Below are 17,065 nucleotides of genomic sequence, written 5' to 3'. Positions count from 1 at the left end.
TGCTCCCTGTTTCCCGTATTGCCAAGGTGTCTTGGAAATGGAAAGTTTTCCATTGAGACTTGAGTCTGGGGAGAGAAACAGGAGCAACCTGTTTCTTTGAACGGTACCTGCTTGGATTTGCAAAAGAATGGTTTGGCTGAATGGTCCAAAAGGGCGTTGAGCTAAAGCTTTGTCCTCCTGCCCTTTTCCCACCAGTTCTGACAAAGGCTTTGGATGCCAAATCTACCTTCATGAGCTCCGGATGCATGCTCCGCTCCAAGCTCTCCAGGATGTTCTCCGACTTTCCCTGGCTGGTGGAGTCATCCTCTGCAAAGACACAAAAAGCAGATGCAGGAAAGGGCTCCGTTCCCAAACGCAGCAATGCTGGAAACTTGGAAAAGAAAGGATGGCACCCGGCCAAGAGTTTTCCATTCAGAGAGCCGGGGTCACATTCCTGCCTCTCCTCACTTCCAGCCAGATAGATAGATGGTTTTGGATCGCATAGGGATGTTTGTTTTGTTGTCTGTGCTTCAGCTCACTTTGTGTTCCTGTAGGAATTGGAGAACCCTTTCCCCCAGGATGATGATAATAATAATAATAATAATAATAATAATAATAATAATAATAATAAATCCAGCATATCTATCTTGTTTGCTGTGCCATACAATGTCGTTGTGTTGATAATAATAATAATAATAATAATAATAATAATAATAATAACAACAACAACTTTATTTTTATACCCCGCCCCATCTCCCTGAAGGGACTCGGGGCGGCTTACATGGGGCCTGGCCCGATAAAACAAACAAATAACAGTAACAAAGCAATAAAACAATTATCCCAGTACTCTTCCCGGAGTGATTTTCCCTTCTGAGGGAAAAATTTATTTCACTTGGTCTTGTCTCAACCCTGTTCATAACTATTTATTTATTTACTATAGTTATGTCCTAACCTTCCTGTTACGGGTCTGTGGAAAAACAAACTGCATGCAGTCCTGTCCAGACTTATCCAGCCCTTTTGTGCATCCACAATGAGCAAATACAAGCCAAGAAAATGGAAAAATCAAAGTGGCGCAGGCTGTTGAGCAACCAGCTGCAACAAATCACTCTGACCAAGAGGTCATGAGTTCGAGGCCAGCTCGAAGCCCCGTGTTTGTCTTGTCTTTGTTCTATGTTAAGGCATTGAATGTTTGCCTTATATGTGTAATGTGATCCGCCCTGAGTCCCCTTCGGGGTGAGAAGGGCGGAATATAAATACTGTAAATAAATAAATAATAAATAAAGTTTACTCTTAAGTAGCAGAGTCAAGGAGAAAATTAAACAAGCAGCTTCAAAAACACAAAACCTCCAGCTTCAAAATAACTCAGTCTCTTTCTACAGCAACAAACTCACATAAAATTCTTTGCATTAAATGTATGCATCTTCTTTGGAGATTTCTTCTTCAAACGGTGCAAGGAGACAAGCGTAGTAGGCTCTCAGCCAGGAACTTACTCCGAGTAAGTTCTGAAGCAAGTGACTCAGTAAGTCCCAAAAAGCATGACAAACATTCCCCAAGTTATACCCCATTCAGGGAGTGGTTCTAGCTTGTTATCCTTGATTGTTCTAATTACCTAACTTTGAATTCTGTTTGACCAGGTGTTTTTCCCTTAACACACATACACACAAGTAGCGATCCCACAGAAACTTAGTCAAATACATGCATATACAGCAATACTTCCCACCCCGAAGAGGACTCAGAGCCACTCACTTAACTAAACCTATCTTGTTCATAACTTGGGGACTGCCTATTTATGTACATATGTATACTAGCTGTGCCCGGCCACGTGTTGTTGTGGCGAAGTATGGTGGTCTGGGAAATAAAGTATTGAGGAATTGGTGGTAGTTAAGGTAAAGGGTAAAGGTTTTCCCCTGACATTAAGTCCATTATAAATGGGTTATATAGCTGTGTGGAAGGGCCTTGAGTCTACACTGCCATATAATCCAGGTAAAATCTGATAATCTGTATTTTATGGGCAGTGTGGAAGAGGCCTAAGTGAGGCCTAACTCTGCCTGTCCCCTGGGCTGAGTGGGTTACTAGGAGACCAAGTGGGCGGAGCTTAGCCTTCTAACTGGCAGCAATTGGATAATAACAATTATTCCTCTCCCTCTAATTAAGACTTAATTTTTCTTTTCTTTTTGTTGTATGAACGTAGAGGCATGGATGGGGGGTTGTGCTGCCAAGTTTAGTGTTTCTGGGATGTGTAGTTTTGTTGTTTTGTCCTAGGCCGAAATTTCATTACCCTTTTATATATATAGATGTATGTGGAGGTGGTGTCCTGCATTGCAATACAATGTAGCAGAAGAGAAACTGAGGGCCACATATTGTTTGTGAGTCAAATCTTCCCCATAACGTTATGCTCCATTTCCCCAAATGGAATGCGATGGCTTCAAACTACAGGAAAGGAGACTCCACCTGAACATCAGGAAGAACTTCCTCACTGTGAGAAGGGCTGTTTGGCAGTGGAACTCTCTGCCGCAGAGTGTGGTGGAGGCTCCTTCTTTGGAGGCTTTTAAGCAGAGGCTGGATGACCATCTGTTGGGGGTGCTTTGAATGCAATTTCCTGCTTCTTGTCAGGGGGTTGGACTGGATGGCCCATGAGGTCTCTTCCAACTCTACTATTCTATGATCATGCATGAAATCCCATGCTAGAAGGAAATCCTCTGCTCGTCTTCAAGTTGCCCCAAGACATGGGAAAGTCCCTCCCAGAAGAAGAAGCCTCTGGCTCCCGGAGAAGTGGGCTTTGCTGGCTCACCTGGCATGGCCTCCACGGCCTCCTTCTTCTCTGGCACCAGGCTCTCCGCATTCACCTGGATGATCTTGCGCAGGGTCCCCAGCCACTCCTCCATCTCCTGCTCGCTTTCAGCTGCCAGGTAATGGCTGTACTTGTCCAGCATCTTCAGCTCAAACGCGTTGCGCCGCATCTTGGGACACTGCGGGAAGGCCAAAGGGAAATCAGCCAAAGCTGAGGACGGGGAACCCACCGAGCATTCGTCTGTACTCTATTTGTGTTGAGAATCTGTGAGCTGTTAGGCTCAAAATAACCCTCTTTGTTGAGATAGATTCCCAACAAAGGTTGCCTTCCAAACAGCAAGAAACTTACGTGAGGTGAGCTAAGAGAAGCCTTTCTTCTTCAGGATGGCAAAGTCAGCTTAAAAGTTCAAAACGTATTTATTGAGGTAAAAAGAAATCCATTGTAGATAGTAAAGGGTTTGGAGCTAACTAGCTGTCTAAGCTAGCTTCTAAGGTAGGTAAGCAGGTAAAAATAACAAAGATATCTAGATAGCTACATTTTGCCTACGAGAGTGGCAAAATGTGTGCTTCTTGGTGAAAAGACAAAGGAGGAAGAATGGCAACCAACTGCATGATCTGTGCCTTCTCTTTTGGGGTAATAAAAATGCCAATCTATGTAGAGGATGTAACCTCATCCCTGCAGAGATCACATTGCTAAAACAACAAGGGAAGGAAGTGGATGTAAACAGGATAGAAGAGAGAAAACAGTAAAGCCTATCTGGGCATGCATGGGATTATAGAGAGGATTCCCTCCATCTATTCTATCCACTACCTATCTAGTAAATGAGACTTGTGTAGTCCAGGATGACTTCCAACAAGTTGTACTGCAGGGGTGGACCTCTTTGGGAGCGCCTCTACCTGAACCACGTCGATGCACGAATCCAGGAAAATGCACCCTTTGGATTCCTTGGAGGTCTTTTCGTCCTTGTAGGAGTTGAGGATGTAAGAGCCGTCGGGGAGCTGGGTGAGGTAGAAATACCGCCGTTTGAAGACCTAGATGCAAATAAAGAAAAAAGTACATGCACAAAAAAATTCACTATCTGAAAATAAAATTCGCTCCTTTAATCTGGCTTCGGGAACTTTGTTGCACCAGCTGTCAGCTCTAGTTTGTAGTGCGGTTTTCTTGTACTGGTTTTTTGTCTGCTGTGCTTTGAGGAGTTTCTGATTTTTTACTTCAATCAAAGCAGGTTCTTCACTCTGCTTTACATATTATTATTATTATTATTATTATTATTATTATTATTATTATTATTATTATTATTATGCTCTTGCTTTAGGTTAACAGCTTAATGTCATTAATGTCTCTTGGAGCTGTTTTGAATCTCCTTTGTGGAGAGAAAAAGCAAGGTACAAAGAAACATAATAAATATAATAATAGTAATATTATTATTATTAATTATAATAATAATAATATAAACATATTATTTTAGCTATTTTAACTTATAACCCACTTTGGATCCCATTTTGCAATAGACAGTGTGTCCTCGGATCCACTGGGATCTTGTTCCAGAATCCGCAATGGATACCCAAATCCATAAATATTCAGCTGCTATTGTATACAAGTAAAATGATGTCATTCTCTCATATATATATATATATATATATATATATATATATATATATATATATATATATATGTTTGCCTTTGGGATTTTGGGGGGAATATTTTCAAGCTGTGCATAGTTGAATCTATGGATGCAATATTCATTGATACAGCGGGATGACTTTACTATCTATCTCTTTATCTATCTCTAAGCTACGCAAAGCCAACTGTATATAAAATCAATTCAAGTGACTCCACAGAGACCATCCTAGAGTTTAAAGGGATGCCAAGGGCCATCTAGACCAATCCTTGGCCATAATTTAATGGTCAAACGCCAGACGCCATGACTTTAGATCAACTTAATGCTCCAACCCAGAACACTTCTTGCAGCACCACCCTTGACGGAGAGAGATCAAGTTCTCAAAAGCTTGAACCTTTTTGGGAGGCAACTAACAAATATTTTGGATTGTTTCTTAAAGTCAACACAGTAATCACCCATCATATTTTTGTCAGAGTATCTCTGGAGGATCATTGAGAGGAATGCTACACGAAGAGGTGGTCGATGGAGTGGTGTCAGTCCAAAAGTCATGAGTTTACGGTTCCCAAAGAGGTGCTCCAGGAAAGCAATAAAGAATCGTAGACAATGGGTACAAACATCGAACAATATGGAGACCCTATAATAGCAGAAGAGAGCATCTCACCTTCATAGTCACCGTGATGGTGCTGTTGACGTTGGCCTTGTAGAGCCAGCCTTGTCTGATCACTCCGCCCTTTTGAGAACATAAAGACGAGGAATCCTAGCAAAGGGAGACACAGTCATTGGTTTCGCTATACAGAGAAAATTGGTTTCAGAGACTCAGATCAGTGGGATTTGAAGGAGCTCTCCAAGGTGCTGAACCCTGCACTAGAAAATACGTCCAGCACCTTGGAGAGCTCTTTTAAAAGTAACCGGAATATAATATTGAGCTGGAATTTGCCAGAACTGAGCACAGGGTCAACTTTCAGTGGGTGAAATGTGATAATTCTACCACCATTTCGAAGACACAAATGGAAGTTTTAAGGACTTCTTGAATTTGGAATCATGGATGTCCCCAAGTGTTGTGACTCAGCAGCAGTTCCAGAGTGAAGATGAGGAAGGGGATTTTGGTTTACAGATGCAGGTGTCAGATGATGGGATTCAAGATGAGTTTCAGGATGATGCTGTGGGGAATTTTGGGATTCAAACACAGGCTGGTTCAGAAGTGCAGCCTGTTGATGAGCCTGAGAACCAAGGAAACATTCCCATGGGAATAATGAGCTTGATCTGTCTCAGGCTCACGTTCAGGTGCGAGATAATGATAATGCGCTGTTTGGCCTTGACGGTTAGGCCGAGTCTGAAGGCCCGTTGCTCTCTCAGGCTGATAGTTTGCAATGGAAAGGAATGCCACAGCGAAGTCTTAGATTAGCTGGGAAAAGGGAGGCCAGTGAAGGGGAAAAGAATGCATTTTTGGGTTGCTTTTAAAACCGTGTGTTGAAGGGCAAATCTTTGTCAAAGCAAATTCTCACTTTATTAGGGTGGATGGTCTATGTCTTCATGCTACTTCTGCTTTGGATATACTCTTGTTCATGAATCCCTGTAACCTTTGGATTGGTGTATCTTTGGGAATGGACTATTGCTTCTTGTCTATGGATTATTGGATTTACTGACTCTATTTTGCAACTACTTTTGGAACAATATTTCTGCCTATATATATTCTGCTTTTGCTCAATAAAATTACAAAAGACTATCTACTGTGTGCTGCCTGGTGTCTACAGCAAGGTGAACTAGTCTGAGGTGCGACACCAAGGTTCTTAGCTGGGGAAGCCAATAGAAAGGAATAATGGGAGTTGCAACCCGACGGCACATGGGGAATTGCACCAGTCGAACCCATGTTTCAATGATCTGTAGGACTAACGTTTGGGAGGAAAATGCCAGATTAAAACAGGGTGTGTTTCAGGAAACGGGAATCCCATTCAACTCCTTCTCACCTCGTCTTTTTCAAAGTCTTCATCGAGTTCGAACATGTGGCTTGGGATCTTGTCCGGCCGGAAGGATTTGCTGAGAAAGCACAGAGGGGGGCATTATTATTATTATTATTATTAGTAGTAGTAGTATTTCACACAAGAGAGCTGGATAATGCATAGTTCATAGAACGGGCATCTGGACACTGCTATGGACAAAGAGGAGTTAATGGAATAATTGTTAAGAGGAATAACAATAACTGCATTCTAAGAAATTGTCACAAAACGCTTATGGAGGACCCATCTATCAGGATAGAGGAGGGTCCTCCAGACTTCAGCTACAATGTAGAATAAATGCAGTTTGACCCCACTTTAACTGCCATGGCTTAATGCTATGGTCATATCTGAAAAATATGCACCACGATAAAGGTTCAAAGCACAGAACACAATATGTATATTAGAGCATCATATACATAATAATGTTAACAATAATACAAAAAATAATACAACTGATGACCAAATTCAGTCAGCTGTAGTGGCACACAGTCGTAACTTACAGAGTAGTAACTTACAGAGTATAAAGATTTATAGACTGCAATCATCCAGATTTAAATGCTACACAGAGCAGTTTTCAGTATAGAACATATATCAACAAGACTCCAACTATCCTGAAAGCTATCAAGAAAAGAGTACATTTCCTGAAAGAAGAATCAGTAAAATAAGATTTTGTCGGCAAACAGATGGTCAGCTGCCTGTCCTCCCATCCTTTTTGCCTTGTTTTTATTTATGTTACACTTTGAAATGGTCATATGATTGGTCAAACAAATAAATTATTGGGTTGTTGTATGTCTTTCGGGCTGTGTGGCCATGTTCCAGAAGCATTATTCCAGAATAAATTATTATTATTATTAACAAGACTCCAACTAAAATTTGTTAGGAACACAGTATGTGTACATTCAGTCTGTCCAAAATTGTATGTAACTGACTGCATTTACAACCTAAGGAGTCCTATAGAACTGCTTCAAGACCACAGAGACTTTGATTTGTTTTGACTCCAAGCCAGGTTTGAGCCAATTGATTTGTATACTGATATATTTAGTTTCACACCGTATTACATACCATTTTGGACAGACTTAATATACACATACTGTGTCGCTAACAAATTTTAGTTGGAGTCTTGTTGATATATGTCTGATATATGTTCTATACTGAAAACTGCTCTGTGTAACATTTAAATCTGGATGATTGCAGTCTATAAATCTTTATACTCTGTAAGTTACTACTCTGTAAGTTGCGACTGTGTGCCACTATAGCTGACTGAATTTGGTCATCAGTTGTATTATTATTTGTATTATTGTTAACATTATTATGTATATGATGCTCTAATATACATATTGTGTTCTATGCTTTGAACCTTTATCGTGGTGCATATTTTTCAGATAATGTTTAGAATAGACTGCTGTGTTTAGTTATTATTATATATCAATGCTATGGTGTCCTGGGATGTGTAGTTTCACAAGCTCTCCAGCTTTCACTACCAAAGAGTCCAAACTACATCTCCTAGGATTGCTCCAATAATGAAGATCAATGGTTCTCAACCTGGGGTCTCCAGATGTTTTTGGCCTTCAACTCCCAGAAACCCTAACAGCTGGTAAACTGACTGGAATTTCTGGGAGTTGTAGGCCAAAACAACTGGGAACAGGTTCAGAACCACTGGTGTAGATGCACCCAGAAGGAAAGAGAAGATTCTGGGCTGCATCCATAGATTCAAACGACAGGGAAGGGGATTCCACCCGAACATTAGGAAGAACTTCTTAACCATAAGAAGAACTGTTCAAGAGTGGAACTCTCTGCCTTGGGAGTCTGGTGGAAGCTCCTTATCTGAAGGCTTTTAAACAGAGGCCAGATGGGCTTGGACTGGATGGCTTTTGGGGTCTCTTCCAACTCTTGGATCCTCTGATTCTAGAAGCGCTTACCACGGCAACATCCGGAAATCCCCGGAATAGTCCTCGTATTTGTAGTTCACGACGTGCCAGTCAGAGCTGTAGCTTTTGATGCACTGAAGAAGAGTGGGAAAAGAAGGAATTGTAATACAGCTTGGCACACTCGCCATTCACTGGCGTCACCATGGAATATCACAAGCGGGAACGTTCTCACCTCTCGGACGAAGAGGCTCTGGGCCTTTTTCAGGGCATCGTCCGGCACCGTGGACTGGACCGTCCTCCTCTGGCGGCGCACGACCGAGACCTTGAAGGGCAGAGAAAGCAACAGAACACGGCTCACGGTTCCTGGACTCACGGAGGACTGAGCAACCGTTGGAAACCAAAATAAGAAAGGACTGCAGGTTTCCCACTTTTGCTGGCGTGCTCCTAACAAAAGCAAATGTCAAGGGCCAATAAATACCATTATTGACGTATTTGGTATGTATATATGGTATGTAAGTTTTGATGTGCTAAATGTCCAATCTATTACTGTACTGATAACCTTTTCTAAGCACGGAGCGCAAGGGCTACTCACGGAGGCGTCTTCCATGGGGAACATGAGCAGATCTCGGAGCGGATCGCTGTAAATCTGGGCTTTCCTTTGGGAGATGACATTCTCATAGTCTAAGGGCTCGATCGCCTTTGTCTTCTCCTGACAAAAAAAAAAATGCAGGGAGGTCAAAAAAGAGAAGTACAAATCCCAAGATGTCACAGGGCCGTCCAATCCAACCCCGGAAAGGCTAGCAAAATTCAATTTAAAAAACCTCCAAAACATGCTGGAAATGTGGGGAAAAAAACAGGAACCTTTTTCCACCAATGGTGGGACTGTTCAGAAATCAAAGAATTTTAAAAGACAACACACAAAATGACGCAAAAAATGTTAGGAACCAAATTTAAATTAAAACCAGAAACATACTTATTAGGATTCACAACTACAACATTAAATAAAAATGAGATAGAATATTATTCCACATTAGCAAGATTGACTCTAACAAGAGTATGGAAAAAGGAAGAAGCCCCAAATGTTGAAGATTGGCTGATTAAAATATTAGACATTATACCTATGGACATATTGACACAAAAGGTAAGAGAAGGGAAGAATAAAACAAATTGGACAAATGTCGTAAATTTCTTGAGACAAAGAAGAATGAATTTCATGATAGATCTGTCTTGGATATAAAAACAAACAAAAAAGATGGAGGTTAGAATAAATGAAAGAAAATGTCGGAGAAGACGAAAGAAAAGTTGGATGGGAAGTCAACATAAAAATCCTTTTTTTCTCTCTTTATCTCTTCTTCACTTACTCTCCTTTCACACTGTTCTTCACTTTAGATGTATTCTCATTCTTAATAAATAAATAAAAACTATATTGCAAAAGAAAAGAAAAGAAAGAAAGACACCATCCAATCCCTCCTGACAGATAAGTGGAATTGTGGAAGTTGAAGTCCAAATCACCCAGAAGACCGAAGTTTGCCCAAGCCTGGTGTAGACCTTGAGGCTTGCCGTTAATGGGCTCTTAAATGCCTTAATGGCTTTAGTTCACGGTCTTCTCCGCTTCCAATTAAAGGCCCAGGTTCCATCTGCTGAATCCAAAGCAGAAACAGCAGGAACCGAGCGCATTAGAAAGCGAGTTTCGTCTCCGAAAGAAGCTAAAGCTCTCAATCTTGTTTTGGGATCATTGCAAGACGCTTTCCGATTATGGCACTCAAGTCCAAGGCGGCATCGACGCCATCGAGTTAATGCAGTTTGACACCACTTAAATTGCCAGGGCTCAGTATTATAGAAGCCTGGGAGATGCAATTTTCCAAGATCTTTGGCCTCTTGCATCTCCCAGGACTTGAGAACAGTTCAAGTGGAGGCCCAAAATGCATTAATTTTGCAATGTAGATGCATCCAAAGACCCAGACGACAGCTCCCAGGAGTCCATAGCATTTAGACAGCTAAAGTCCTCCCAGGGAGATAGAGCGGAATATAAATAAAGTATATTATTGTTATTATTATTATTTTATTATGTCACAGCAAACAAGGTAGATATGCTGGATTTTGTATCACAAAATCACAAGTCGAACACTTCCCAAGTGTCTAGGACTGTGTGATTTATTATTATTATCATTATTATTATTATTATTATTATTATTATTATTATTATTATTAACAGTTTGACACTATCTGCTGTATCTCAGTGCAATAGTTGTATTATTATTATTATTATTATTATTATTATTATTATTATTATTATATTGTATGACACAGCAAACAAGATAGATATGCTGGATTTCATTTCACAAAATCACAAGTCGAACACTTCCCAAGCGTCTAGGACTGTGTGATTTTTTTTTATTATTATTATTATTATTATTATTATTATTATTATTATTATTATTATTAACAGTTTGACACTATCTGCTGTATCTCAGTGCAATAGTTGTATTATTATTATTATTATTATTATTATTATTATTATTATTATTATATTGTATGACACAGCAAACAAGATAGATATGCTGGATTTCATTTCACAAAATCACAAGTCGAACACTTCCCAAGCGTCTAGGACTGTGTGATTTTTTTTTTATTATTATTATTATTATTATTATTATTATTATTATTATTATTATTATTAACAGTTTGACACTCTCTGCTGTATCTCAGTGCAATAGGATCATAGTTGTATTATTATTATTAATTATTATTATTATTATTATTATTATTATTATTATTATTATATTGTATGACACAGCAAACAAGATAGACATGCTGGATTTCGTTTCACAAAATCACAAGTCGAACACTTCCTAAGCATCTGTGTGATGTATTTTCGGATGATGTGCATAGATCCCATTATTATTATTATTATTATTATTATTATTATTATTATTATTTGAAACACAAGATGAGTCCACAGCAGACATTCTGCTGGCTGTTGAATTTGACCACACGTCGGATACTTCCCAAGTTGTTGTTGTTGTTGTTGTTGTTGTTATAATTATTATTAAAGTGGTATTAAACTGAGTTAACTCTACAGTGTAGATGCATCTATAGTCTTGCCAATAGCTACAATAAAAGTGGAACCCAAAAAGTCAGCTCGATATTTCTTGACACACAGTTAAAATACATGGGATTATTGTTGTTGTTGTTGTTAATAATTTGTTACCCATCTTTTCTCAAGGCTCGAGAAATTGTTAAAATACATGGAATTATTATTATTTGTTACTCATCACTTCTCAAGGTCACATTGTTGAAACTCATGGAATTATTATTATTTATTTGTTACCCATCTCTTTTAAAGGTTTGAGATCACCGTTAAATTACATGGAATTATTATTATTATTATTATTTTGTTATACTTCAAAAGGATCGAGGTCACACCATTAAAATACATGGAAATGTTATTTACTTGTTATCCATCTCTTCTCAAGGCTTGAAGTCACAGTTAAAATACATGGAATTATTATTATTATTATTATTATTATTATTATTATTATTATTAATTTGTTACACATCTCTTATCAAGGTTCGAGGTCACACCATTAAAACAAATGGAATTATTATTATTATTATTATTATGACACAGCAAACAAGATAGATATGCTGGATTTCGTATCACAAAATCACAAGTCGAACACTTCCCATGTGTCTAGGACTGTGTGATTTATTATTATTATTATTATTATTATTATTATTATTATTATTATTATTATTATTTCTATTCTGCCTTTCTTGAGTCCATAATGATACAAGGCGTCTCACAATAACATGACACAAGAGTTTTTCCCTTTTCTTTGGCAAGAGCTTTTGGGAAAGAGGCTTATTTCTGGGGCATCATAAAAGGAAATGTTATTCTCTTTCCAACAAATCCATTTTCAAACCCTCTTGAAATGGAGAGTTGGAGCAAAACAGAGGTGGAAGAGCGTTCCCATTATATGCAATTATTAACTGCGATGCATTTGGTGCCACCCTTTTCCTGGAAAAGGCTGGGTTGCTCAGATTGAAATGAATGCGTTTCTTTCCTGGAAAAACACGCGATGGAAAGAATTTCCAATGCAATAGACAGTGATAGATAGATAGTAGAGCCTCTACTTTTATAGGATTTAGGGACATGCAAAAATGGGGGGAAACTGCAGGAAAAAATAGTGCGTTGTCTTCATTGAATTGAAGGTTTTTATGGAGCTGCAGCATATCTTGAGCAGCTTTTAAGTGCTATTACTTGGCCCTTTCTTTTTGGCTAGGCTGTTTTTGCCTCATTGCCATAATGGTGCAAATGGTGCCAATTGCAGGGAATTATATGCCTCGGAGATCATTTTGAACCCTGATCTCCAAGGATCCTAAGGTGCATCCACACGGTGCACTTAATGCAGTTTGACACCTCTTTAACTGGCTCAATGCTAGGGAATCCTGGGAGTTTGTAATTTCGTCTTCTCTGCATCAAACTACAACTCCCCAGATCCTATAGCACTGAGCCATGGCTGTTAAGGTAGTATCAAACTGCATTAAGTGTACAGTGTAGATGCACCCAGACTCTCATTCCGCTGTGCCATGCTAGCTAATGAATGGTATTGCAGTGGGGACACCTTGCAGGTATTGTTTATAATAATAATAATAATAATAATAATAATAATAATAATAATAATAATAATAATAATAAAGATTCCTTGCACATATATATTATATATTATATGTGCAAGGAAACCGACGAAACCATTGATCATATCCTCAGCTGCTGTAAGAAAATCGTACAGACAGACTACAAACAGAGGCACAACTATGTGGTCCAAATGATTCATTGGAACTTATGCCTCAAGTACCACCTCCCAGCAGTAAAGTGGAAAATGAGCACGCAAAGATACTGTGGGACTTCCGAATCCAGACTGACAAAGTTCTGGAACACATCACACCAGACATCACAGTTGTGGAAAAGAACAAGGTTTGGATCATTGATGTCGCCATCCCAGGTGACAGTTGCATTGACGAAAAACATCAGGAAAAACTCAGCCGCTATCAGGACCTCAAGATTGAACTCCAAAGACTCTGGCAGAAACCAGTACAGGTGGTCCCGGTGGTGATGGGCACACTGGGTGCCGTGCCAAAAGATCTCAGCCAGCATTTGGAAACAACAGACATTGACAAAATCACAATCTGCCAACTGCAAAAGGCCACCCTGCTGGGATCTGAGCACATCATCTGAAAATACATCACACAGTCCTAGACACTTGGGAAGTGTTCGACTTGTGATTTTGTGATATGAAATCCAGCATATCTATCTTGTTTGCTGTGTCATAATAAAATAATAATAATAATAATAATAATAATAATAATAATATAATAATAATTTAATAATGATGATATATACTCTAGTATAAACCTAGTTTTCCAGCCCTTTTTTAGGCTTGGACAAAAATGGCTTGGATTATCCAGCGGCTTGGATAAGTGAGGCTTGGATAAGTGAGACTCTACTGTACCTGCTTTTGTGGATCGTACAAGAATGATAATGATGATGATTATTATTTTTATTGCTAATTATGTTTAAAAGGGGCACTAGGAAGCTGTTTTGAAAAGCAAATAGTATACAGACTGTAAGGAAAGGAGGAATAATAATCAAGAGCAAGGAAGGCTTCAGGTGGAGCAGCGATGGCTTGGAAAGAATAGTTTCTGGGTTGGAAAAGTGTCTTTGTCTCTGCAAAGTCAAGAAGCAGAGAGAGGCACCGTTTCCGCCATCTGGCCCTTCTCTCTTTCTCGCTCCTTCCTTTTTTGTGCCGATTCCTGGAGCTTCGTTTCAAGGCAGTAATGAGCTTGATTGGATCTCTTTGGGTGAGAGAGAGGAACGCCAAAGCTCCCAGATGGCAGGGCAGAAAAGAGCACAGGAAGCCGTTCAACCCCTTGCATTCCTTCGCCATTGAATCCGAAAGTCGGAAGGCCATCCAGTCCAACTCCCAAAGACCATACAGGAAGGACGCTATCCGATCCCTCCCAACACATGGCCATCCAGCCTCTTCTAATGTTGGAAATAGCAACCTTTTACAAACCTCCTATACTAGTTTCCCCCTGACATTAAATCTAGTCATGTTCAACTCTGGGGGTTGGTGCTCATCTCCATTTCTAAGCCAAAGAGCTGGCGTTGTCCGTAGACACCTCCAAGGTCATGTGGCCATTGGCATGATTGCATGAAGCGCCGTTACCTTCCCGTCGGAGCGATACCTATTGATCTACTCACATTGGCAAACTGCTAGGTTGGCAGAAGCTGGAGCTTAACAACGGGAGCTCACCCCACTCCCCAAATTCGAACCGCTATTATTATTTATATTGACACAAAGACATAGTATGACACAGCATATGAGATATATATGCTGGATTTCGTTATTATTATTTTATTGTATGACACAGCAAAAAAGATAGAAATGCTGGATTTCATATCACAAAATCATAAGTCGAACACTTCCCAAGTGTCTAGGACTGTGTGATGTATTTTCGGATGATGCGTGTAGGGTGGTCTTTTGCAGTTGACAGATCGTAATTTTGTCAATGTCTATTGTTTCCAAATGCCGGCTGAGATCTTTTGGCATGGCACCCAGTGTGCCCATCACCACCGGGACCACCTGCACTGGTTTCTGCCAGAGTCTTTGAAGTTCAATCTTGAGGTCCTGATAGCGGCTGAGTTTTTCCTGTTGTTTTTCGTCAATGCGACTGTCACCTGGGATGGCGACATCAATGATCCAAACCTTTTTGTTTTCCACAACTGTGATGTCTGGTGTGCTGTGTTCCAGAACTTTGTCAGTCTGGATTCGGAAGTCCCACAGTATCTTTGCATGTTCATTTTCCAATACTTTTGCAGGTTTGTGATCCCACCAGTTCTTTCCTGCTGGGAGGTGATACTTGAGGCATAAGTTCCAATGACTCATTTGGGCCACATAGTTGTGCCTCTGTTTGTAGTCTGTCTGTGCGATTTTCTTACAGCAGCTGAGGAGGATTATTATTATTATTATTATTATTATTTTGACACAAAGACATAGTATGACACAGCAAAAGTGATATATATGCTGGATTTTGTGATTATTATTATTATTTTGACACAAAGACATAGTATGACACAGCAAACGTGATATATATGCTGGATTTTGTTATTATTATTATTATTATTATTAATATTATATTGACACAAAGACATAGTATGACACAGCAAATGAGATATATATGCTGGATTTTGTTATTAGAGTCAGTAGAGTCTCGCTTATCCAACGTAAATGGGCTGGCAGAATGTTGGATAAGTGAATATGTTGGATAATAAGGAGAGATTTAGGAAAAGCCTATTCAATATCAAACTAGGTTATGATTTTACAAATTAAGCATCAAAACATCATGCTATACAACAAATTTGACAGGAAACTTAGTTCAATATGCAGTAATGTTATGTTGTAATTACTGTATTTACGAATTTAGCACCAAAATATCACCATATATTGAAAACATTGACTACAAAAATGCGTTGGATAATCCAGAACGTTGGATAAGCGAGTGTTGGATAAGTGAGACTCTACTGTATTATTATAATTATTATTACGATTATTATCATAATTATCATATCTCACAGTCAAATGGGACCAGGAGTTGAGCATGCAAAGATTTCGTTGTATTTTAGTATTTTATAAGCTTTGCTCCATTTGCCTTTTTTGCAAGAGATATCAGGAGAAATAGGGTCAGGGCGCCGAGGTCTTAATTGGATGGATTTAAATCCGTTTCTTTCTTTTTTTTCACTTCAAGTTTATCGTCTCCAAGAATCCAAAGAATGTCCATTTCGTCAAAGAGCAGAAAAAGCTGAAGGAGTAACTAAGCCTTTCTGGTGCAGTCGGACCAAAGCCGTCCTTTTCTCTGCTTGTCTCAAAGAGTGGGTGCAATTTCGATGATGGGCAATGTAGTCAAATAAAATAATAATTGGATGTAGAAACAAGGCTAAATGTCCAGGCACTTGCTTAGTAAATCATAACAACAGCTAGCTGAATCGTGTCCCTGTGTATGGCAACTTTTGGGGATCCTGTAATAGTAGTAACAATAATAATGTCTTGCTGTAACTAGGCCAGGGCTTCACAAAGTTCATCACTGTAGTGCAACAACAACAACAACAATAAAATATAAATAAATAATATATGTAAAGCAAAGTGAAGAACCTGCTTTGATTGAAGTCAAAAATCAGAAACTCCTCAAAGCACAGCAGACAAAAAACCAGTACAAGAAAACCGCACTACAAACTAGAGCTGACAGCTGGCACAACAAACATTGCTTGGAAAATTCCTTGACAAAATTGAAGAAAAAGCTGACAAGGAGAAGACCTGGCTATGGCTCACGAATGGGACCCTGAAGAAGGAGACAGAAGGCCTGATCCTTGCAGCCCAGGAGCAAGACATCAGGACAAAGGCAATTCAGGCCAAGATCGAAAAATCAGCTGATGACCCAAAATGCAGACTGTGCAAGGAAACCGACGAAACCATGGATCATATCCTCAGCTGCTGTAAGAAAATCGCACAGACAGACTACAAACAGAGGCACAATTATGTGGCCCAAATGATTCATTGGAACTTATGTCGGGGTTTGGGGGTGAATGCCCTGGGAATCTGGGAATTGTAGTTCACCCTTATCCAGAGAGCACTCAACCCAGCCAACTATGGATTGGGACCAAACTGAAGTGATATTACCTAACATCCCAAAACAAACAATGTCAAAACAAACAAACAAACAAAAAAACAACCACAGGGTGCCCAAG

The 17,065-nt window shown here is 39.5% G+C and overlaps 1 protein-coding gene across 5 annotated transcripts in view; it reads right to left on the bottom strand.

Annotated features, from left to right (window-relative positions):
- The window catches only part of dock11 (dedicator of cytokinesis 11), a 132,599-nt gene that overhangs the window by 96,610 nt on the left and 18,924 nt on the right, over positions 1-17,065 (bottom strand). For all 5 annotated transcript variants that reach the window (XM_062963910.1, XM_062963914.1, XM_062963911.1 and 2 more), the window contains exons 2-9: positions 8,849-8,965; positions 8,489-8,578; positions 8,308-8,390; positions 6,359-6,428; positions 5,053-5,148; positions 3,667-3,801; positions 2,771-2,948; positions 227-306 (exon numbers count right to left, since the gene is read on the bottom strand). In XM_062963910.1, coding sequence (XP_062819980.1) covers positions 227-306; positions 2,771-2,948; positions 3,667-3,801; positions 5,053-5,148; positions 6,359-6,428; positions 8,308-8,390; positions 8,489-8,578; positions 8,849-8,965 — 849 coding nt within the window. The remainder of the gene's footprint in view (positions 1-226; positions 307-2,770; positions 2,949-3,666; positions 3,802-5,052; positions 5,149-6,358; positions 6,429-8,307; positions 8,391-8,488; positions 8,579-8,848; positions 8,966-17,065) is intronic.

This window comes from Anolis carolinensis, unplaced genomic scaffold (genome assembly GCF_035594765.1).
Source record: "Anolis carolinensis isolate JA03-04 unplaced genomic scaffold, rAnoCar3.1.pri scaffold_12, whole genome shotgun sequence".
NCBI lineage: Eukaryota > Metazoa > Chordata > Lepidosauria > Squamata > Dactyloidae > Anolis > Anolis carolinensis.
Note: the sequence above shows the minus strand (reverse complement) of the source record. Positions and strands in the feature narration are given on the sequence as shown.